This window comes from Nilaparvata lugens, chromosome 4 (assembly GCF_014356525.2).
Source record: "Nilaparvata lugens isolate BPH chromosome 4, ASM1435652v1, whole genome shotgun sequence".
Taxonomy (NCBI): Eukaryota; Metazoa; Arthropoda; class Insecta; order Hemiptera; family Delphacidae; genus Nilaparvata; species Nilaparvata lugens.
The window spans coordinates 26,434,370-26,453,374 of NC_052507.1; the positions used below are offsets into that span (position 1 = coordinate 26,434,370).

The window sequence follows — 19,005 nt, forward strand, 5'->3', positions numbered from 1 at the left end:
ATGCTTCCCATGCTATTTAAATGGAGTCACTTTTACGCTCTAGGGAGTTTTTCTGTTTTAACCTCCCGAGAGCGAAAAAGTGACACTTTAGTATTATGTTTCAGGGAGTAAAGTAGGCTCTTTAGACAGTAGGTGGAGGAAAAAGATTAATTCTTCCCCAAATTTCGAGCTGATGGAGTTTTTAAATCAACCCCCCCCCCAATAAATTATGAAGTAAAATTTTGTATTGGATAAAGTGGAATCATCATAATAAGGGACTGTCGTGGATCGTCGAAAATGTAATATTGTATATTCTATGATTGAGTAGAAATATACAGTAAAACCTCTACCTAACGAATTTTGTCACTTGGCAATTTAGAATTCTCACATGTTTCTTTCCTGTATAAAAGGAATTTCTCTATGCAGCGAAATTTTAGACAGGATAATAAATTTCGATACCCAGAGGTTCAACTGTATAATAATCTGACGGAAGGAAGATGCTGTAGAGGAAGCGCTTTTCGGTTTGAAGGTGTCTGGATGCACAGAGTATTCTTCTCTGAAGGCAGTACTGCTTAGATCATCCATAATCTATATCTATATGGAGCATAAATAGACGTCTATACAATAAAGCCTCCTTGATTTAAAAATGTGGTTACAAAAAGCATATTCTACATAGTTCTATATGTCATTTCTCTTGGAATATGTCAATTCCTTCACCTCCTCACCTAGGACGATGTTTTTACAACTTCTCTCCTCACTTTACATTTTTTTGGTTCCTATCCGTTGCCAACTCACATGATATTTTGACTTTGTTTGCTGCCGCTCGGAACAATTCAATGGAATGTTATATCAAACTAGGCTCTCACGTTATAAAGCCACAAGATTCGCCACCAACCAGCTTCGTATTCTGTTTGTATATTATATGCAACAAACCGAGCCTGTTGCTATTCCGTAGTATATACCCAAAATATTCAAGTTCACAAATCAGTGCAGACTTCAAGTGTCTCAAAAGTTAAATTCACAAGTTGATGAATCCAGTAAAATTGTAGACCTTTCAAGAGAGGTAACACATGAAACTATGTAGAGTTTCCAGGAAATACTACGTCAATAAATCAGCAATGGAGATTGTCATTTGAAGGAATACTAGTAGTTCTGTGAACAGTAGACCTCACGCAGTATTCTCATCCACAAGTACCTGATTGAAACTATAGACCTTATGGAAATACAGCAATAGACTGGCTTCTCCACACATCTGTGTAATCACTTGTCTGCTGATTTATGAGGAATAATTCTATAGTCAGATTTTTACTTTCCTTGCCCTATTACCATAGGTAAGGAAAGTATTGCTTTCCGAAAAAATCTGATGTGGCGCACTCACACAAATTTCCTTGGCGTTATGAAAATTGATCACCTGACGCTAGTGTTCTCGCGCATCTCAAGTCTACTATTCAAAAATCTGACCCAGCTGCTGACAGGACAATAACGCTGGAGACACACGATGTCTGCTATCTCTTTATAGTGAATGATTCAATAGAATAAACAGTTGCCAATAGTTTGCAATTGAAATAATAACATTTTCTCGAATTTCGAGCTCATTTTAAATTTTCGGTGAAAATGTTACTAGACATTAATTGTAGAGATTTTCATGCTCAATTTTTTTGTTTAAATTGTATCTGAAGCCTGACAATTGGGAATCTAAAATCAAACTTTGCATGAATGGGGCGCACCTCCTGAAATTTTTACAGATATGGGACTTGTGGTAGTTGATAGAGCTTATCAATGACTATTTTAGGTATAAATTTGATCAAAATCGTTGGAGCCGTTTTCGAGAAAATCGCGAGAACCCTGTTTTGACAACATTTTCGCCATTTTAGCCGCCATCTTGAATTGCATTTGATCGAAATTGTTCGTGTCGGATCCTTATAGTGTAAGGACCTTAAGTTCCAAATTTCAAGTTATTCTGTTGATTGGGAGATGAGATATCGTGTACACAGACGCACATACACACACACACAGACCAATACCCAAAAACCACTTTTTTGGACTCAGGGGACCTTGAGACGTATAGAAATTTAGAAATTGGGGTACCTTAATTTTTTTCGGAAAGCAATACTTTCCTTACCTATGGTAATAGGGCAAGGAAAGTAAAAATTAAGGTACCCCAATTTCCAAATTTCTATACGTTTCAAGGTCCCCTGAGTCCATAAAAGTGGTTTTCGGGTATTGGTCTGTATGTGTGTGTGTGTGTATGTGCGTCTGTGTACACGATATCTCATTTCCCAATTAACGGAATGACTTGAAATTTGGAACTTAAGGTCCTTACACTGTAAGGATCCGACACGAACAATTTCGATCAAATGCAATTCAAGATGGCGGCTAAAATGGCGAAAATGTTGTCAAAACAGGGTTCTCGCGATTTTCTCGAAAACGGCTCCAACGATTTTGATCAAATTTATACCTAAAATAGTCATTGATAAGCTCTATCAACTACCACAAGTCCCATATCTGTAAAAATTTCAGGAGGTGCGCCCCATTCATGCAAAGTTTGATTTCGATCAAAAACAATTCAAGATGGCGGCTAAAATGGCAAAAATTTTGTCAAAAACAGGGTTTTTCGCGATTTTTTCGAGAACGGCTCCAACGATTTTGATCAAATTCATACCTAGAAAAGTCATTGACAAGCTCTATCAACTGCCACAAGTCTCATATCTGTAAAAATTTCAGGAGCAGTGCACCATCTATGCAAAGTTTGATTTTAGATTCCCAATTATCAGCCTTCAGATACAATTTAAACAAAAAATTTCAAGTGGAAAAGATTGAGCATAAAAAATCTCACCTAAAATTGAAAATAAGCTCGAAATTAGAGAAAATAAGATTATTCAATTGCAAACTGTTGGCAACTGTTGATTCTATTAAATCATTCACTATGAAGAGATAGCAGACTTCATGTGTCTGCAGCGCTATTGTCCTGTCACCAGCTGGCTCAGATCTTAGAAAGTAGACTTGAGATGCGCGGGAACACTAGCGTCAGTTGATCAATTTTCATAACGGCAAGGAAAGTTGTGTGAGTGCACCACACCAGATTTTTACTCTAATATTGGCGTATGAAGGAGGCTCCTTTTTCCTTTTATATTATCCTTGAAATGCAATTTCCAAAAATCTTGTATATATGTCGACGCGCAATTAAAAAAGGAACATACCTGTCAAATTTCATGAAAATCTATTACCGCGTTTCGCCGTAAATGCGCAACATATAAAAATTCAAACATCTAAACATTTAAACATTAAGAGAAATGCCAAACCGTCGACTTGAATCTTAGACCTCACTTCGCTTGGTCAATAAATTCTTCAAAAATCAAGCGAAATATGCATCAAAGAATGTAAATATTCCGTATCTTCCTTATTTTTCTTCAACTACATTGAGAAATCAGAGAGGTGTTATTGCTAGACCTGCTGTAAGTGGTACACAGTTCTAGATTTCTCCTTGCAACTGCCAACAATACATAGTCAAAATATCAAAAATTAAGAACAAAAATTAGAAACTAAATAAGAAGACCAATATTATTTTTATACTCATTTAATTTTTATTGATGATTACGAACAATATTACATGACATTGAACAAGCCTAGATTTCAACATTTTCACAAACATACTGAAAATATGATAACTTAGATTTCTACATTGGAAAGAACAATACAATATATTGTATGTGTTAGATAATAAGTGGCAATGTGATTATAGAATGGCTTTAAAACTTTGAAAGCAAAATAAACGTTTAAACGCACATTTAAAATAATTACTTAGGAAATTGTGAAAATGTCATTTTGATCAGATGTGACTGAAATAGTAAATCTCACTGAAATTCGATTTCTTGTCACACTATATTCAACATATTGACATAATTTCAGCAATCACGGCAACGATCCAATGATTGAGGTCATCAAGATTATCAGGTAGAGGTGGAAAATAGTTTATATCTTTGATGACAAATCACAGGAACAAGTTCAACAATCTTTATTCCCGGAGCGATACATATTTGTAATAAGACATGAACTGACTGAAATCTACAATCTAAAACTACTGAGTTGTATTGCAGGAGTCAGTGATACTACTTGTCCATATATTCATGCAATGGATTTTGTAGAATGTCATTGAATAAAACTATTGTACATGATCTGTACTAGTCAATGTCGCACTTTCAAAAATAGTTACCATGACGTTAGGAGTGAATAAAAATGAGCATGTAAAACTTGATAAGTTTTTGAAAAAAATAACACCTTTCTGCAATAGGTGATAGCAACTAATATTCAAGTATAAAAGCCATTACAAGATCACATTAAAATAGTAGGTTGGTGGCTATCAATCACTTTGATAATTCACATAATAGGATTATTTGAATTGAGTTCATTATGCAAAATGAAAACTAAGGATGCATATACTGTACTTGGATTTTATCAACTCTATATTCCTAATATATTTAATTGTAATCATTAAAATAAATATACCGTATTTCAGCATATTACCATTTAATTTACCCCGGTTTGAAATTGGGTTTTACATAAAAGTCAATACGTTTATATCATATATCTAGATGCTGCTACATGTGTGAGAGCATGATAGATGCTTCTAAAATAACACCTTAATATAAATACCTTTGTAAGAGTTTCTAACAGATTAACAACCATATATGTGCAAGCTTAGTTGTTTATGATCTATATATCTATGTCATTACATATCACTAACAACCATATACACGTTATTCGTAATAGGTAGGCCTACTTTGGGAAGATGAGGTTCATGCTTATTTATTGAATTCTTTGACAATATTTGTTGACTAATTTGTAAGATTTCATACTTTCAATTTCTCAATAATAAACTTACTGTGAATAAGTCACAATAATTTCAAACCATTTCAACGTTTTTAAATGTAGTGAGTGTTGATAAAATTCAATATGGTAACTAGATTTTAAAAATCGAACTATTGGAAGAGATGCAGATTCAAGGCTGGGATACACATAAGTGCGGTCGAGTGTCGGACGTACTACGGCGAGTGAGAAAACAAAGGCTTTTAAACGTGTAGACACATACCAGCACCGACGCCGTGTTTGTTGCCCGCGCCGTCACCGACTAGTTCAGGTAACTTTTTGACGGTGACGGTGCGACCTCGAGTAACATGGAGAGTGAAGAGATATGGAATTGTCCAGTTTTGTACGATCAAAGTGATGAGTGATATTGCAGTTATATATGGAATACATTATAGTTATAGAGGGAATACATTTCCTCCAGAAAGTATCGTTTTTTCAAGGGTTTTTGTTGTTCAAGAAAAGATGGAAAGTATTTTTTGTCATACGAAAATATCCGTAGAACTTCATTTCATAACCCATGAGACGAGGAAACAGGGTACTAAATTCTCCCTCAATGGGTCTTGATTTCCAGGCACTATCCACCCAAGTTCTCTTCCTTCGCCTAATTAATGTTTTCTCTCTTTCTTCTTCTAGAGTCAAGGCAATCATTGCTAAATCACTGTTCCGAAATTTCGAAAACATGATTGAGATAATAAACAGAGATCACATTCAGAGATCAGAACACAGTGGCACAATGTGAAAATCAATGTCAATTTGGCATTAATGTCAAAATCTCATAGAATTTAACACAATTTGAATAGTTTTCTGATCACATTCTGAAATCAGAACACAGTAGCACTACAAAACTGAGACACTGCTGCGCTCGGCTGTCGCACGGAGTACGTGTGTTCTCCTACCACCATCACCGTGTCGCGGGTTTAGCTCGGCCGTACGTCGGTGCGGGCTCGGTGCAGTTTTGTGTGTCCCGGCCTTTAGGAGGAAGCCAGCTAACTAACTGAATTAACTATGTATCAACTGAGAATGACTGAATAAATGAACACAATGGATGTAGGCCTACCTGCATAACATACTAATATATTAGATAATATTTGACTTGAACACAAAATACAAATAGTTCTATATCCATTATAATTAAGCTAAACTGAAAGCCATCATAAATCTCAAGAATTATTCATGATGTACGTGAATGCTTCTGTAGAATATGTGCCCATGATAGAATACAGTTCTTGAATAAAACTTTGTAATAGATCGTTGGTGAATTCTACATACTAATATCTATATACTAGATAATAGATACAAACATTGATAGAAATTCATGAAAGCTAAAAAATCAAAAGAATTGCAGCAAAAACTCATCATTCAGTATTTGAGTTTTTCACCATTATTTCACAAAATTTCTAAAGATCGTGTTTATATGAAGAAAGCAAACTAAATAAAATAGGTGAAATTGATCTTGATACATCGAAAAACTTTTTCACTTATCAAATTGAGTAATTAACGAGTATATGATGAAGAAAATGGCGCAACCGAATAAGGATTGCAGTTGAAGTCAAGATGTAACGACATGTTCAGTATCCAGATGGAGGATTGTATTGCTGCCGGCTATGGTCATATTCCAAGGGACGAGAATCGGAAGGACCTCTTCTCATTTGCATGGGCAGGTTGGGCAGACTGGGACACTCAGGCTCAGTCAAGTCTATGAATTCTGGAGGGGGTTGCAGCTTCCTATATTCAGAGGAATCCAGTTTCACTGTCTTTTTGGACACAATCCAATGAGTTTCATCAGATTTACCGTATTTGCTATTGAAGCTTTCCAACGAGTTTTCAATTTCATTAGACAATGTTTGAAATTTCCGAGCACGAACTATGAAATCTCTATTTTTAGGATCATCATAGAATTCTTGTGGGAAATTGAAAGTTCTCATCAAACTTACTGCTTTAGTAATCTTGTCAGACATTTCAGATATTTGTTCCAGTTTCTGCTTCAAAATTTCATCATCATATGGTCTCCATTCTTCAAGTCTTCGAGGATTTGATGAGTAGTCCACATTGACTGATTCAAAACCTTTTTGTGGTTCTCTATCATAATCTTTTTCATATTTCTTGTACTGATTACGACTCTCAGAACGATCTCCGCTTCTAGATCTTTTATCTGCCACTTCTCCTCTTCTTGTGAAAAGATCTCCGCCATACTGGCTGGCCATTCTCTTTTCAGATCGACCATTACTCCTAGATCTCCTCCTAGAAGTGCTTCTAGATCGCCTAGATCGTCTATCTCTGCTTTTTGATCGCCTATAATCCCTGCTTCGAGATCGAGAACGAGATCGCCTGTTGCCTCTACTTCCACTCCTACTTCTAGATTGATAATTGCTTGAAAACTGCCTGTCTGGCATGCTTCTCTCGCGACTAGGAGGCTCACCAAGTCTATCTCGGATGGAAATGGCAGTTGGAGGGAAGTTGTCATTAGCTGCAGAATCCATTGATCTACTCATAGGAATGTCATTTCTGCCTTGCATTGGTGCAGTATTGAAATTGCCACCTGGATTATTTTTAGTCATTGCATTTGATCCTGAGTTCAATCCTCCAAAACCAGTATTAGGATTCCAATTTGGTCCCGTAGGAATCACACTTGATGGTGCTGATGATAATATATTCACATTGGGACCCATAAGAGCAGAGCCTCCCATTTTTGCCATATCTGGAATAGGTCCATCATCTCTGTTGATAGTTCCATATGCAGCCAACCTCTTAGATCCAACATCATCCAACAATTGAGATAAATCTCTTTCCCTCTGAATAGGTCCGACTTGCTTTTGGATGCCAGGTCTACCTTGATCTAGAGGAAACTGAGAGAAGTCTCTCTGCATTGGGCCAATGTTGTTTTGCATTCCAGGTATTTCTTGATTGTTAGCAAATTGTGAGAAATCTCTGTCCCTCTGCATTGTTCCAAATTGATTAATTCCAGGTCTATCTTGATCCATAGGGAATTGAGGAAAATCTCTATCTCTTATGAATAGTTCATTCCGCTCTAGCATTCCTGATCTACCTTGATCCACAGGGAAAGGAGGGAAATCTCTACCACTTTGCCCACCTTGACTTGGCATCTCAGGCCTACCCTGATTTCCAGGAAATTTAGAGGACTCTCTGCCTCTCAATAATGACTGAACAACTCTGTTCAAAATTCCAGGTCTGCCTTGATCCCCAGGTGAATTGTAATCTCCACTTCTCTGCATTGGTCCTACTTGGTCTGTCATACCACGTTCACCTTGATTCACCAAGAAATTATCATTTGGGCCAATATTATAGTTATTATTCCTCCTTCTTGTATAACCCATATCATCTACTTCTTGATTTGATTCAAAAAATCCAGGCTCAAAGTAATCACCTGCAAAAAATTTAAACACATTTGGAAAATTACAATCAGTGGAAGTGTTTCTTTTATAACAAGAAGCCTATAGTTTTACCTTCATAACAAAACAGTATAATATTAATGAAAATTCAACTATTCAATTTCATAAAATTTTATTGATAACAGAAATGAACTGCAATGATATTATTATTATTACTATTAAATTTTATAAAACTTTAAAGTGAAAAAGCACTCACATTCTTTGATGTGGCGACGTCCGTTTCGTGCTGGTATCGCACATTTTCAAGCCAAACAGGAACTGAAGAGTTTAAGGTTATGAGGGTGAAATTTGGTGGGGGTGGAGAGGAGTTTTGGTGGTTAATGGAGGAGTATTTAAATGAGTTTGTCAAACAGGGTGTGGGAGGAAAAGTTGATTTGGTCATTTAGAATATTGTTTGGCTGTTGTTTGGTGTGTTTGTATATTTCAAACTGTTCTAGTACATTCAATTTTCTATTTTTGTGGGAATAGTGGAGTATTTCGAGGTTTTTGTCTATGTCAGGGTGTGTGTGGTCAGTGGAGATAATGTGTTCTGCAAAGGTGGAATGGGAGGACGGATGGGTAATGGCTCTTGTGTGTTCTTTGAATCTTATATTGAATTTCTAGCTGTTTTACCTATGTAGAATTTGCTGCAATCTCTACAATTTAGCTTATAATTCCTGGTCTATTGTATTGATTTTGAGAGGTGTTGTGTGGGGACAAGAGTTTTTTCAGTGAGTTTTTTGTTCTGTATGCAACCTTGTATTTTATTTTCTTGAATGATGCTGCTATTTTGTAAGTTTTATTGTTGTGGTATGTGAGGGTGACGAATGCTGTATGATTATCAGTGTTGTATTTGTCAGAGTTTTGCGGATTGTTCTTGTTGTTTTTAATTTTTTGTAGTAGTTTGTCAATCATTGAGGGTTTGTATCCATTTTGTTGTGCAATATATTTTATTGTGTGCAGTTCAGTGTTGTAATCTGTGGTTGTCATTGGGATATTTATTAATCTGTATAGCATGTGGTTGTAGGCTGCAAGTTTGTGTTGGATAGGGTGATTTGAAGTGCAATGGATTGTGGTGTCGGTTGTTGTGGGCTTTCTGTATATTTTGAATGTTTTGAATGATTGGTTCTGTTTTGTGATGGTGATATCCAGGAAATTTATGCTGTTGTTGGTTTCTAATTCAAGTGTGAACGTCAAATTTGGGTATATGCGGTTGAGGTGGGTGTGTAGTGTTTCAAGTTGTCGTTTGTTCCCCCTGTATAGTATTAATATGTCATCTACATATCGGAACCAAGTGAGTATTCTATTGGATTGGATGTGTGATTTGGGATCATGGTTGTGTAGGATGTGTTTTTGTTCTATAGTGTGAATGAAAATCTCTGCTAGAAAGCAAGATATGGGTGATCCCATAGGGAGGCCATGGGGTTGAAAATAAAATTTACTATTGAATTCAAAATAGTTTTGTGAGGTTACAAGTTTGGTTAGAGTTATTATTTCTTGCATAATGTCCTGTGGGGTGTTGTTTGATTGTAGCATATCTTCTAGGTATTTTATTGTCTCCTGTATAGGTACATTGGTGTACAGATTGGAGATGTCAAATGAAGCCAATGTTGAATTATGTGGAATCTGGATTTTTTGAAGTTTGTTTGTTAGTTCTATGTTGTTTTTTACAGCAGTGTGTTCATGGAATGTTATATGTTGTCTTATTGTTTTATCTAGATGTTTTGCTAGGTTGTGGGAAGGGGCTTGTGTGTGGTTAATTAGAGGTCGAATGGGTACATCAGGTTTGTGGATCTTGGGTAGGGCGTTCAATTTGGGAGCTGATGGGTTTATGTTTTTGAGGTGTTTTTTGTTGGTATGTGGTATAATATGTTGGGTCTGGTTGATGGCATTCTTTATTTGAGCCTGGTATTTGAGAGTGGGGTCATGTTCTAGTTCAATAATGTTGTTGTTTGTGATGAATTGCTCTACTTTTGAGTTTAGAGCATCTTGTTTCATTATCACAGTGATTTGTCCTTTGTCAGCTGTAGTTATGACTAGGTTATGTTCTTGTTGTTTTTTGTTGATATTTTTCATGATTTTGTACTCAGCATTTGAGTGATTTTGTGTTTTGAAAGTGTTTTGGTTTCGGGCTATGTCTTGTCTCAAGTATTCTTGATTCTGGTATTGTGTGTTTTGTATGGCTGTTTCGGTATCAATGATTGTGTGTTTCAAGTGTGTAAATGTATTATTAGGTATGTTTATGCTATGTTTTAATCCCTTGTTGAGTAGGTTAATCTCTAATTGATTGAAACTAACTTGTGTGGTGTTGATGGTGCGACTATGGAAAGGTTGGAAAGATTGAATTTTTGGAGTTTGTGTATTGGACAGTTTTTCACCCTCACATACCACAACAATAAAACTTACAAAATAGCAGCATCATTCAAGAAAATAAAATACAAGGTCGCATACAGAACAAAAAACTCACTGAAAAAACTCTTGTCCCCACACAACACCTCTCAAAATCAATACAATAGACCAGGAATTTATAAGCTAAATTGTAGAGATTGCAGCAAATTCTACATAGGTAAAACAGCTAGAAATTCAATATAAGATTCAAAGAACACACAAGAGCCATTACCCATCCGTCCTCCCATTCCACCTTTGCAGAACACATTATCTCCACTGACCACACACACCCTGACATAGACAAAAACCTCGAAATACTCCACTATTCCCACAAAAATAGAAAATTGAATGTACTAGAACAGTTTGAAATATACAAACACACCAAACAACAGCCAAACAATATTCTAAATGACCAAATCAACTTTTCCTCCCACACCCTGTTTGACAAACTCATTTAATATACTCCTCCATTAACCAGCAAAACTCCCCTCCACCCCCACCAAATTTCACCCTCATAACCTTAAACACTTCAGTTCCTGTTTTGGCTTAAAAATGTGCGATACCAGCACGAAACGGACGTCGCCACATCAAAGAATGTGAGTGCTTTTTCACTTCAAAGTTTTATAAAATTTAACAGTAATAATAATAGTGGAAACAAGATGGATAACCAACAACATATTATTATTATTATTATGTGGATAATGTTATGATGATTGTAGCTATGTTGTGTAGTAATACTCCATGAGAAGGAAAAGAAATTCGATAAAATAGCAATTGTCAATATGGAAGTAATTTTATTGATCAACGTATTGATTTATTCGTAATTCAATCTTAGAAGGGCCAAGTGAAGATGCAACAGATTGCAATTTGATAATAGAGAAAAGAAGGTGAGAAAGAGCTCACACATTCAAAAACTGAGTTCCATAGAATCTTCAATGGATGACCTAGAAGTAAACTGCATGCCTTACAAACTAACAATAATTGATGATTCATCAGAATAAATAATGGATCATTGAATTCAAAATAATTGTAAGATGAAAAATAATTATTGGGCTACGAACTGAACAAATAATTAATTACACATCCATGAATTACAAATGAAAAGACGGTCTAATTAGGTGTACAATGTAATTTTAGAACTTCTCTTCAAAAGACAACTTAATGTTAATCAGATTGTTGTCAGAGTGTGCTAGTACGGTATCTCATTAGTGGATAAGTGACCACTTGTTGGCTAGCCTCACAAACTTTTAGTTACATGCTTCCAAAATCCCTTTTTAAAATAGTATGACTTCTTCATTTAATGACATGACGCAGTTTGGACAGCAATGTCCAAATAATTAATGTGTTAAATCCAATAGAAAATAATGGGATCAGTTTCCAATCAAAATCAATTATAATATTATACCCCTTGCTACAAACAAGAAAATAAGGAAAAAGAAAATAAATATTTAAAAAAATCAAATCCTTTTGAGCTGAAGAATTAAAATAATGAATTTGTATATTTGAAAGGAACTATTTAAAATAATATTCTGTTATTTTTTAGATAACCTGAAAAATTGAATAATCACAGTAATGATTGAATGTGCTCCTAGAATACTGTATTTGACTCAACTTCTATAATTAAGGCTTCCAGACTGAGATTTCCAAACACTCCCACAATTTTTTTTTAAAAAGCAAATTCTTTTCAAATGATTCCTTGTCATTTCTACTATTTTTCATGTATTACTTATATTGAGGTGCGTATGTGCTATGTTTTTTTTTTCAATTAATGAAATGAATATTTCAGTTTTTCACCATGTTTATATAATAAAATTGAATGATAAAATATGTCCCAATGTGCCAAGTGTAGTTTCTTTGAGGACCAACATTAAATTCAGATCACAGAAGGACCCAAAGTGCGTTTTGTACCTCACAAAGTTACAAAAACCACATAAAGGTGCCCCCCAGAACCAAAAGTTCCAACTCTTCTCTTCCACCCCCCCCCCTCCAACAATAATGTCCATTACTAGACAAAACTCCCCCCCCCCCCCAACGACCAAAAGCTTGTTTGATGAATTCCTTCTGCCAATTAATGTCCATTATTGTTTAAAATTGCCCATCAGAAGACCACAACCTCCCCACCCCACCAAACAAAAGTTTATTTGGTCCATTATACCATAAAAATGTCCACCACAAGAACTCAAACCAATCCCATCCCCAACCCCACCAATCAAAAGTTTATTGGTCCATTATAGCATAAAAATGTCAGTCACAAGACCGCAAACCCATCCCACCCCACCGATCAAAAGTTTCTTTGGTCCATTATAGCATAAAAATGTTAATCACAAAACCGGAAACCAACCCCACCTCCCACCCAACCCACCAAGAGTTTATTTGGTCCATTATAGCATAAAAATCTCCATCACAGCACAAGACCGCAAACCAACCCCCCGACCACCCAAAAATTTGTCTGACAAATTTCAGCAATGAATATTCATTTTTGCAATGTAATCACAAAAACAAACCCCCCCCAAACCAAAGTCTAACACCCCCATCCACCCACAACTGACGGAAGAATGTCTTAATCCATCCCTAACAACCCCCCTCGCCCTCTTTCAACACTCTACTGATGTCAATAACTCTTTATAGACCTACTCTATAACCTAAGAGCCGGTTTCCGAGCTCGGAATGTATAAGTTCTGCACTTGCAGAGACCAGATCTAAAGTAAGCCCTCGGATCTAAATCGTCTTTTTGAGTCAAGGATTTATTTTCTTAACTCCAGGATCTATAAGTTCTAGACCTATTTTGAGTCCTGAACTTGAAGCAGTAAACATGAGGGAAATACACAATATTTTGTTGTTATAATGTTGGCTCAGACAGCTTATAGAAATGTGTTACTTAATACCCTGTAACTCTAGTTGGAGCATAGGGCATCCACGAATAGCAGCCACCCCTCTGCCATCCTTCTCAGCTCTCGCCATGTATTTCCCACCTTGCCAAGCTCTTTCTCCACTGTTCGCCTCCATGAAATCTTTGGCCTTCCTTTTTTTCTTTTCCCCTGAGGATTCCACTGCAAAGCATCCTTTTCTATTGTTCCATCTCTTTTTCTTAAAGTATGTCCTATCCACCTCCATTTAATGAAATGAGTTGCATCCTTGTAATGCGCAAGTGCAATGATTGACGTTTTTGTTCTTGTTCTCTGTGTTTATTATAGAAATTTAAAGAAAATTTTCAAATAATAATAGCAAATTATTGTCATTTCAAAGCAAACCCTAACCTTTTGAAACATAAATGAATAAACATTTCATTTTACATTATCCTATTGATCCTCGGTAGTGATTTGGGATTGAAAATATGAGTATTGAGTTGGAAAACGATTTTTTTTTGTAAAATAAAAACAAGTATAATAATTTATTACTGTTACATTACTATTCTTATGTTACAAATGACACTGATTAATAATATTGTAAGATAAAATTTCAAGACAATTCTTGTGTTATTTTTTCTTGAAATTTTACTTTATGACCCAGTCCAAAATAAGTTTAGTTTAAGGTTATTTCAAGTTCAATAAGGTTAGTTTTTTATTCATCATTTCGATAGAACTTTATTCCAAAATAGAATCACAAACTATAAATTATAAATTTGGATGAATTAATCCACATAATCTAGGTATTTCATGACACCTATTGGGCTATTCATTTACCCATAAACAATAACTGAGATGTGTTTGCTCAGTTAAGTCTAAAACTAATTTTTAAATCCTACCCTCGTCGAGGGTTAAAATCGCGCTGTTTCAAGTTGTGGACTTAATGGCTTTTGATAAATCCTTGACTCGGAAAAAGACGAGAGCCTACACTCTGTACAAAATTACTTTTGACTTGGGAGTGACATGCGCAGCAGATTAGGCATACAGCCGTAGGGATAAAACGGCGGCGATGTTACCATTTTGAACCGGCCAGCGTTCTCCAATTTCTAGTGAGTATTCAAGCGCTGAAAGAATTGAGTCGACTGAGTCAAATCGACAAATTGGCAACTGCGCTTCTACCTATAACTCTATCCATCACTGTGATTGGCTGATCTCTCTCGAACTCTCTGCACTGCATATTCTTCCAAGTCAAAAGTCATTTTGTACGGAGTATAATTCAAGTCCTTTACTCAGAAAGCGAAATTATAAACTCCATAGTCTAACGTGTTCTCTAACCTCCAGAGTCTAGTAAAGTCCTCGACTACGTTAACGCCCTGGCTCGGAAAGCAAATTTTCTGACTCCAGAGTATAAAAACCGGTTAAAGTCTAGAACTTAGCTAAATCCCAAGCTCGAAAACCGGTCATAAGAGTTATAGAGGTAAAACAAACTTGCTTTTCAGAACTTCAAGCTTCAGTCAAAGCCCCCCTTTCCTCTGTAATCCATCCTCATCCATTTGGTTACCTCATATTTAGTCATTCCATTTCATTTTGCGCTTTTGTTTCGCAATTCAGATTTTTCATTCCACTAATAATTAATTATTTATTTTTCTCTCCTTTGCACTAGTATTCCTTAATATTTTACGCCGTTACATGCTTAAAAGCATAAACAATCGCATGCGATATGATAGAGAATCTGCTCAATCATACTCAATCATTTGTCCACTCATATATTACAAATTCAGAATGTTTGTGACAAATACTGATTTTATAAGATGAAAATACATTCGAATAACACATCAAGGATCGCCTCGAAATGTGTTAATTAATTTTGTAATTTTATATATATATATAAACTGCCAGAAATCATTGTGATTTCCTGTGTTAATGTTTGGTAATGTGACTGATGACTAAATAATGCTAATATTATTATTGATCACACAAACACAATGTAACCAAACAAAGCCACTGGCAAGCTATTTCACGTGTAACGTAGGTACTTCACCTTTGAAATAAAAGACCCCTGCACAGTTACCACTGATAAAGCGTCCAGTGCCCAATCTCACATAGATAGTAGGTGAACAAAAATTGATCACTGACCCCATTAATGGGTAGGTCTACAGAACGGCACTACGGCACTACTACTGGTCTGTGTCCCCGTCTGCAGGATTCTTGACGCAACGCACAACTTCAAACCATCGGAGGTTACCAGAAACCTCAGTAATCTCATGTTATTTTCCCATTTTAGAACATCATAAATCAATATAATGATGAAAACAAGTTATATCATTGAAGTTATTTTCAGTGTAGGTCAGCGGTTCCCCACCTATTATCACTCACATACACACGGAATTTGACGTGGAATGAAATAATGATGAATTAAAAAAGTATTCCCGTCGATTAAAAATACTTCTTCCCTTTTCTAATGCACTTTTAGGTGGTAATTATGACAATTATAACAATTAAATCCAATTAAGGTTATATACATGAATATTATTAGCTGCAAATATAATTAATTTGGAAAATTATAAATTAACATAAAAATTCGACTGAGTCAATATAAAATAACAAATATAAATGAATTTTTTATTCAATTATAAATTAACATTATAATCTAAGGTAATAGCATTATCCTGAATAATGAAAATTACAAAAATGAATGATTATTTGAATAAAATGAATAATTTAAAAATTTCACTTTTTTATAAAAGTGAATAAAATATAATCATGAAGACTACTTCTATTTTTTATGAAGAAGATAATATGTTGGATTTAAGCTTCACTACACATTTTATTACGTCATATATAATGAATTACTGTATATATGTATTTAAGAAATAAGTACATTATAATTATTCTTGATTAACTGAAGAAACATAATAAATATGCAACCAGCAATCGAAACTGTAGGAATGTTTAAATGTAAAGAGAGCTGTTAGGATGGGAACCACTGCGGTACGTTAAAATGTCTGTGACAATGTTGATACAAAACCAATCATGCCTGGAAAAGTCAACAACCCGAAAACTATTGCTGATTATGATATGAGATCAATGGAATTTACATTTTGATTTAGAGATTTTCCATTGTTTCTCATCACATGTTAGTTTTTATGTTTCACATAGTAAGGTGGATAAAATACAAAATAGAAAATAATATTGCCATTATTTTTATATGATTTATAATTTAAAGTTTTTTATGGAAAAATATGTGAAATTAAATTTTTAAATATAAGCTAATGTAAGTTGAAAAGAATTGTATCCTACCTGTCTGCGTAGTGTGTCGTTGGTCAAGTGCTCCTCTTGGAAATGGAGCCAGTCCCCCATCCGTGGGACCCATTTGAGGTCGATTGGATTCTGGTTGGTACTGGCTGCCAGGGTTGGAACGTGGATAGAACGTTTTCTGGAAAGATGTTTCAGGAGCCATTTCATTGCCGCTTTTGTTGTTAAAGTTCCTCACAAAGCCAGATATCAGCCGATCTCTCAAGTCTTCCTCCGGAGGCTGAGTTTGAGGTTGTGATTGCCATTGGCGATAATCTTTCTCGTTTTCTTGAGGAAAAATCGGTTCTCTGCGCATGTCAGGGGGTCCTCTATTCGGGAAAAAGTCCTTTGCTGGTTCAGTAAACATTTCCCCTGGACCACCTAGAATGCGAGAACCAAGTTCTGGAATTCCAGAATTTGTAGATTTCGGTCCGAAATTGAATTTGAGGAATTTATTTAAAGCACCAGCTTTACCAATATTGTATGGCATATTTTCCATTTCTGACTTCAAGTGATCCAAGTACTCTTTACGTTCGATTCCATGGCCACGAGCATCTTCAAATTCTGCAAACAAACAAACCGACAGTGTGTTAATGTATTACATTTTTGTGAAATATAATCAGTTTTTCATTATAGGCCTCTATATAATTAAAATATTTTCAAATATAAGGTTTCATTAGCTGATTAGATGAGAAGGCATGATAATTCCAATACTTTTGTTTTCGTGTTGTAATTTTTTATGGCCTAGAAGTAAGATGATCGATCCTACTTATTGAATTGAATATTCATTGATTATTCAATCAATTTTAGGATTTCCAATTGTCAAGTATGAAAGTCGGACTGACTTAATCTCAGCACTATATGAATTGAATACACAATTTTGCAATACATTTAGCAATCAATTATTATATTTACACACAAACGTCTGTTGACATCTAATTCCGATTAAATGCCATGAGAACCAATCAGAGAAGCCGAATTCTAAAATGAAAAACCTTCTTTGATTAGTGGACTTAATCACGATTAAAATTAAACAGGTTTTTGTCAACCTTGACAAACTAAAATAAAAAATCCTAACTTACCTGAAATGGCATTATTAGGACGAAATCCTAATCGTTGAATCATGTATCTGAAAAACAGAAAGTAATTGTGAAATATGAAATCCCGGTTTAGTGGAAATCATTTTCAAACTCATAGATTCCTGTACTATTCGATATCTCAAGTTTTAAATTCAGCATCTGTTCAACAGAGAATTGTGTTTTGTTGGTTCATAACTCTCCTGCTATTATGGTAGTATAAAGTAATAGAGTTATTAAATAGTAAAATTGTTCTTGTGGGCCTTCTATGGCATAATGGCACCAACTTTTTATAGTAAGATCTACTTCTAACTGTCAGTATTCCTTCCTTATAAGTCAATGTTTCCCATTCAACCAATTCTGACAGTGAATTCTACTATAGAGGGCACTGCTACATTCTAGGAAAATGTCTTTTCTGGACTATTCTTCACTATTATTATTATCATCTTCCTTATCTTATTCAAATCAATTAGTTACCCAAATTACAAACAGAATCGTTTCTATTAATTTACATTTGACTACTCAATATTAATAGAAGAACCATCCATATCTTTATCTACAACTATAAGTATACAATCACATACTTTGCTATATCTATAATTGGCTACTTGGGACTATTTGTTTAGACTCATCAGCAATCCACAACACTGACTTACCTGCAAACAAGGTAGCCAGTTCTATTCACGCCATGAGTGCAATGGACGCCAATCAGCTTCCCGGCTAAAACCGAAAAATGAAATTTAAATTACGCAAATTTCAATCGACTAATTTGAAACTGAGTTTGCTTTTGAAAAATGATTCAAAAAGGAAATGAGTGATCAGTTTATATTACTTTTAATTTAAATGTCTTAAGAAAAATATAATTCTAAACTTTCCAATGTGCTTCATACAAGATTGATTCTGGTACTTAAAATGCTATTGTATGATAGAATTTAATCATTTTAGATGCTGGTTCCACTCAAAAAACTCTAATTCATTTTAAGAATGATAAGTAAGTCAAAGAACAACTTTATGAGAACAAGAAAGTGAAAAGAATATTTGATATCTCCCGTATAGCATAAACTTTTTCAAATGAATTGTAAAATTAAAGAAATAGCATGTAACTAACTCCAGCTGACTAAATGATAAAATCAATACAAATTGTTTTCTTATGCTCTTTCAATGTTA

At 35.0% G+C, this 19,005-nt stretch overlaps 1 protein-coding gene across 4 annotated transcripts in view; it reads right to left on the reverse strand.

Moving 5' to 3' along the window:
- Positions 1-19,005, reverse strand: part of LOC111044543 — a 106,612-nt gene that overhangs the window by 28,210 nt on the left and 59,397 nt on the right. For 2 of the 4 annotated variants that reach the window (XM_039427205.1, XM_022329720.2), the window contains exons 8-10: positions 18,495-18,558; positions 17,845-17,891; positions 16,769-17,326 (exon numbers count right to left, since the gene is read on the reverse strand). In XM_039427205.1, coding sequence (XP_039283139.1) covers positions 16,769-17,326; positions 17,845-17,891; positions 18,495-18,558 — 669 coding nt within the window. Of the gene's footprint in view, positions 1-3,540; positions 8,231-16,768; positions 17,327-17,844; positions 17,892-18,494; positions 18,559-19,005 lie in introns of those variants that run through there. The other 2 variants (XM_039427203.1, XM_039427204.1) reach the window with 2 other exon arrangements.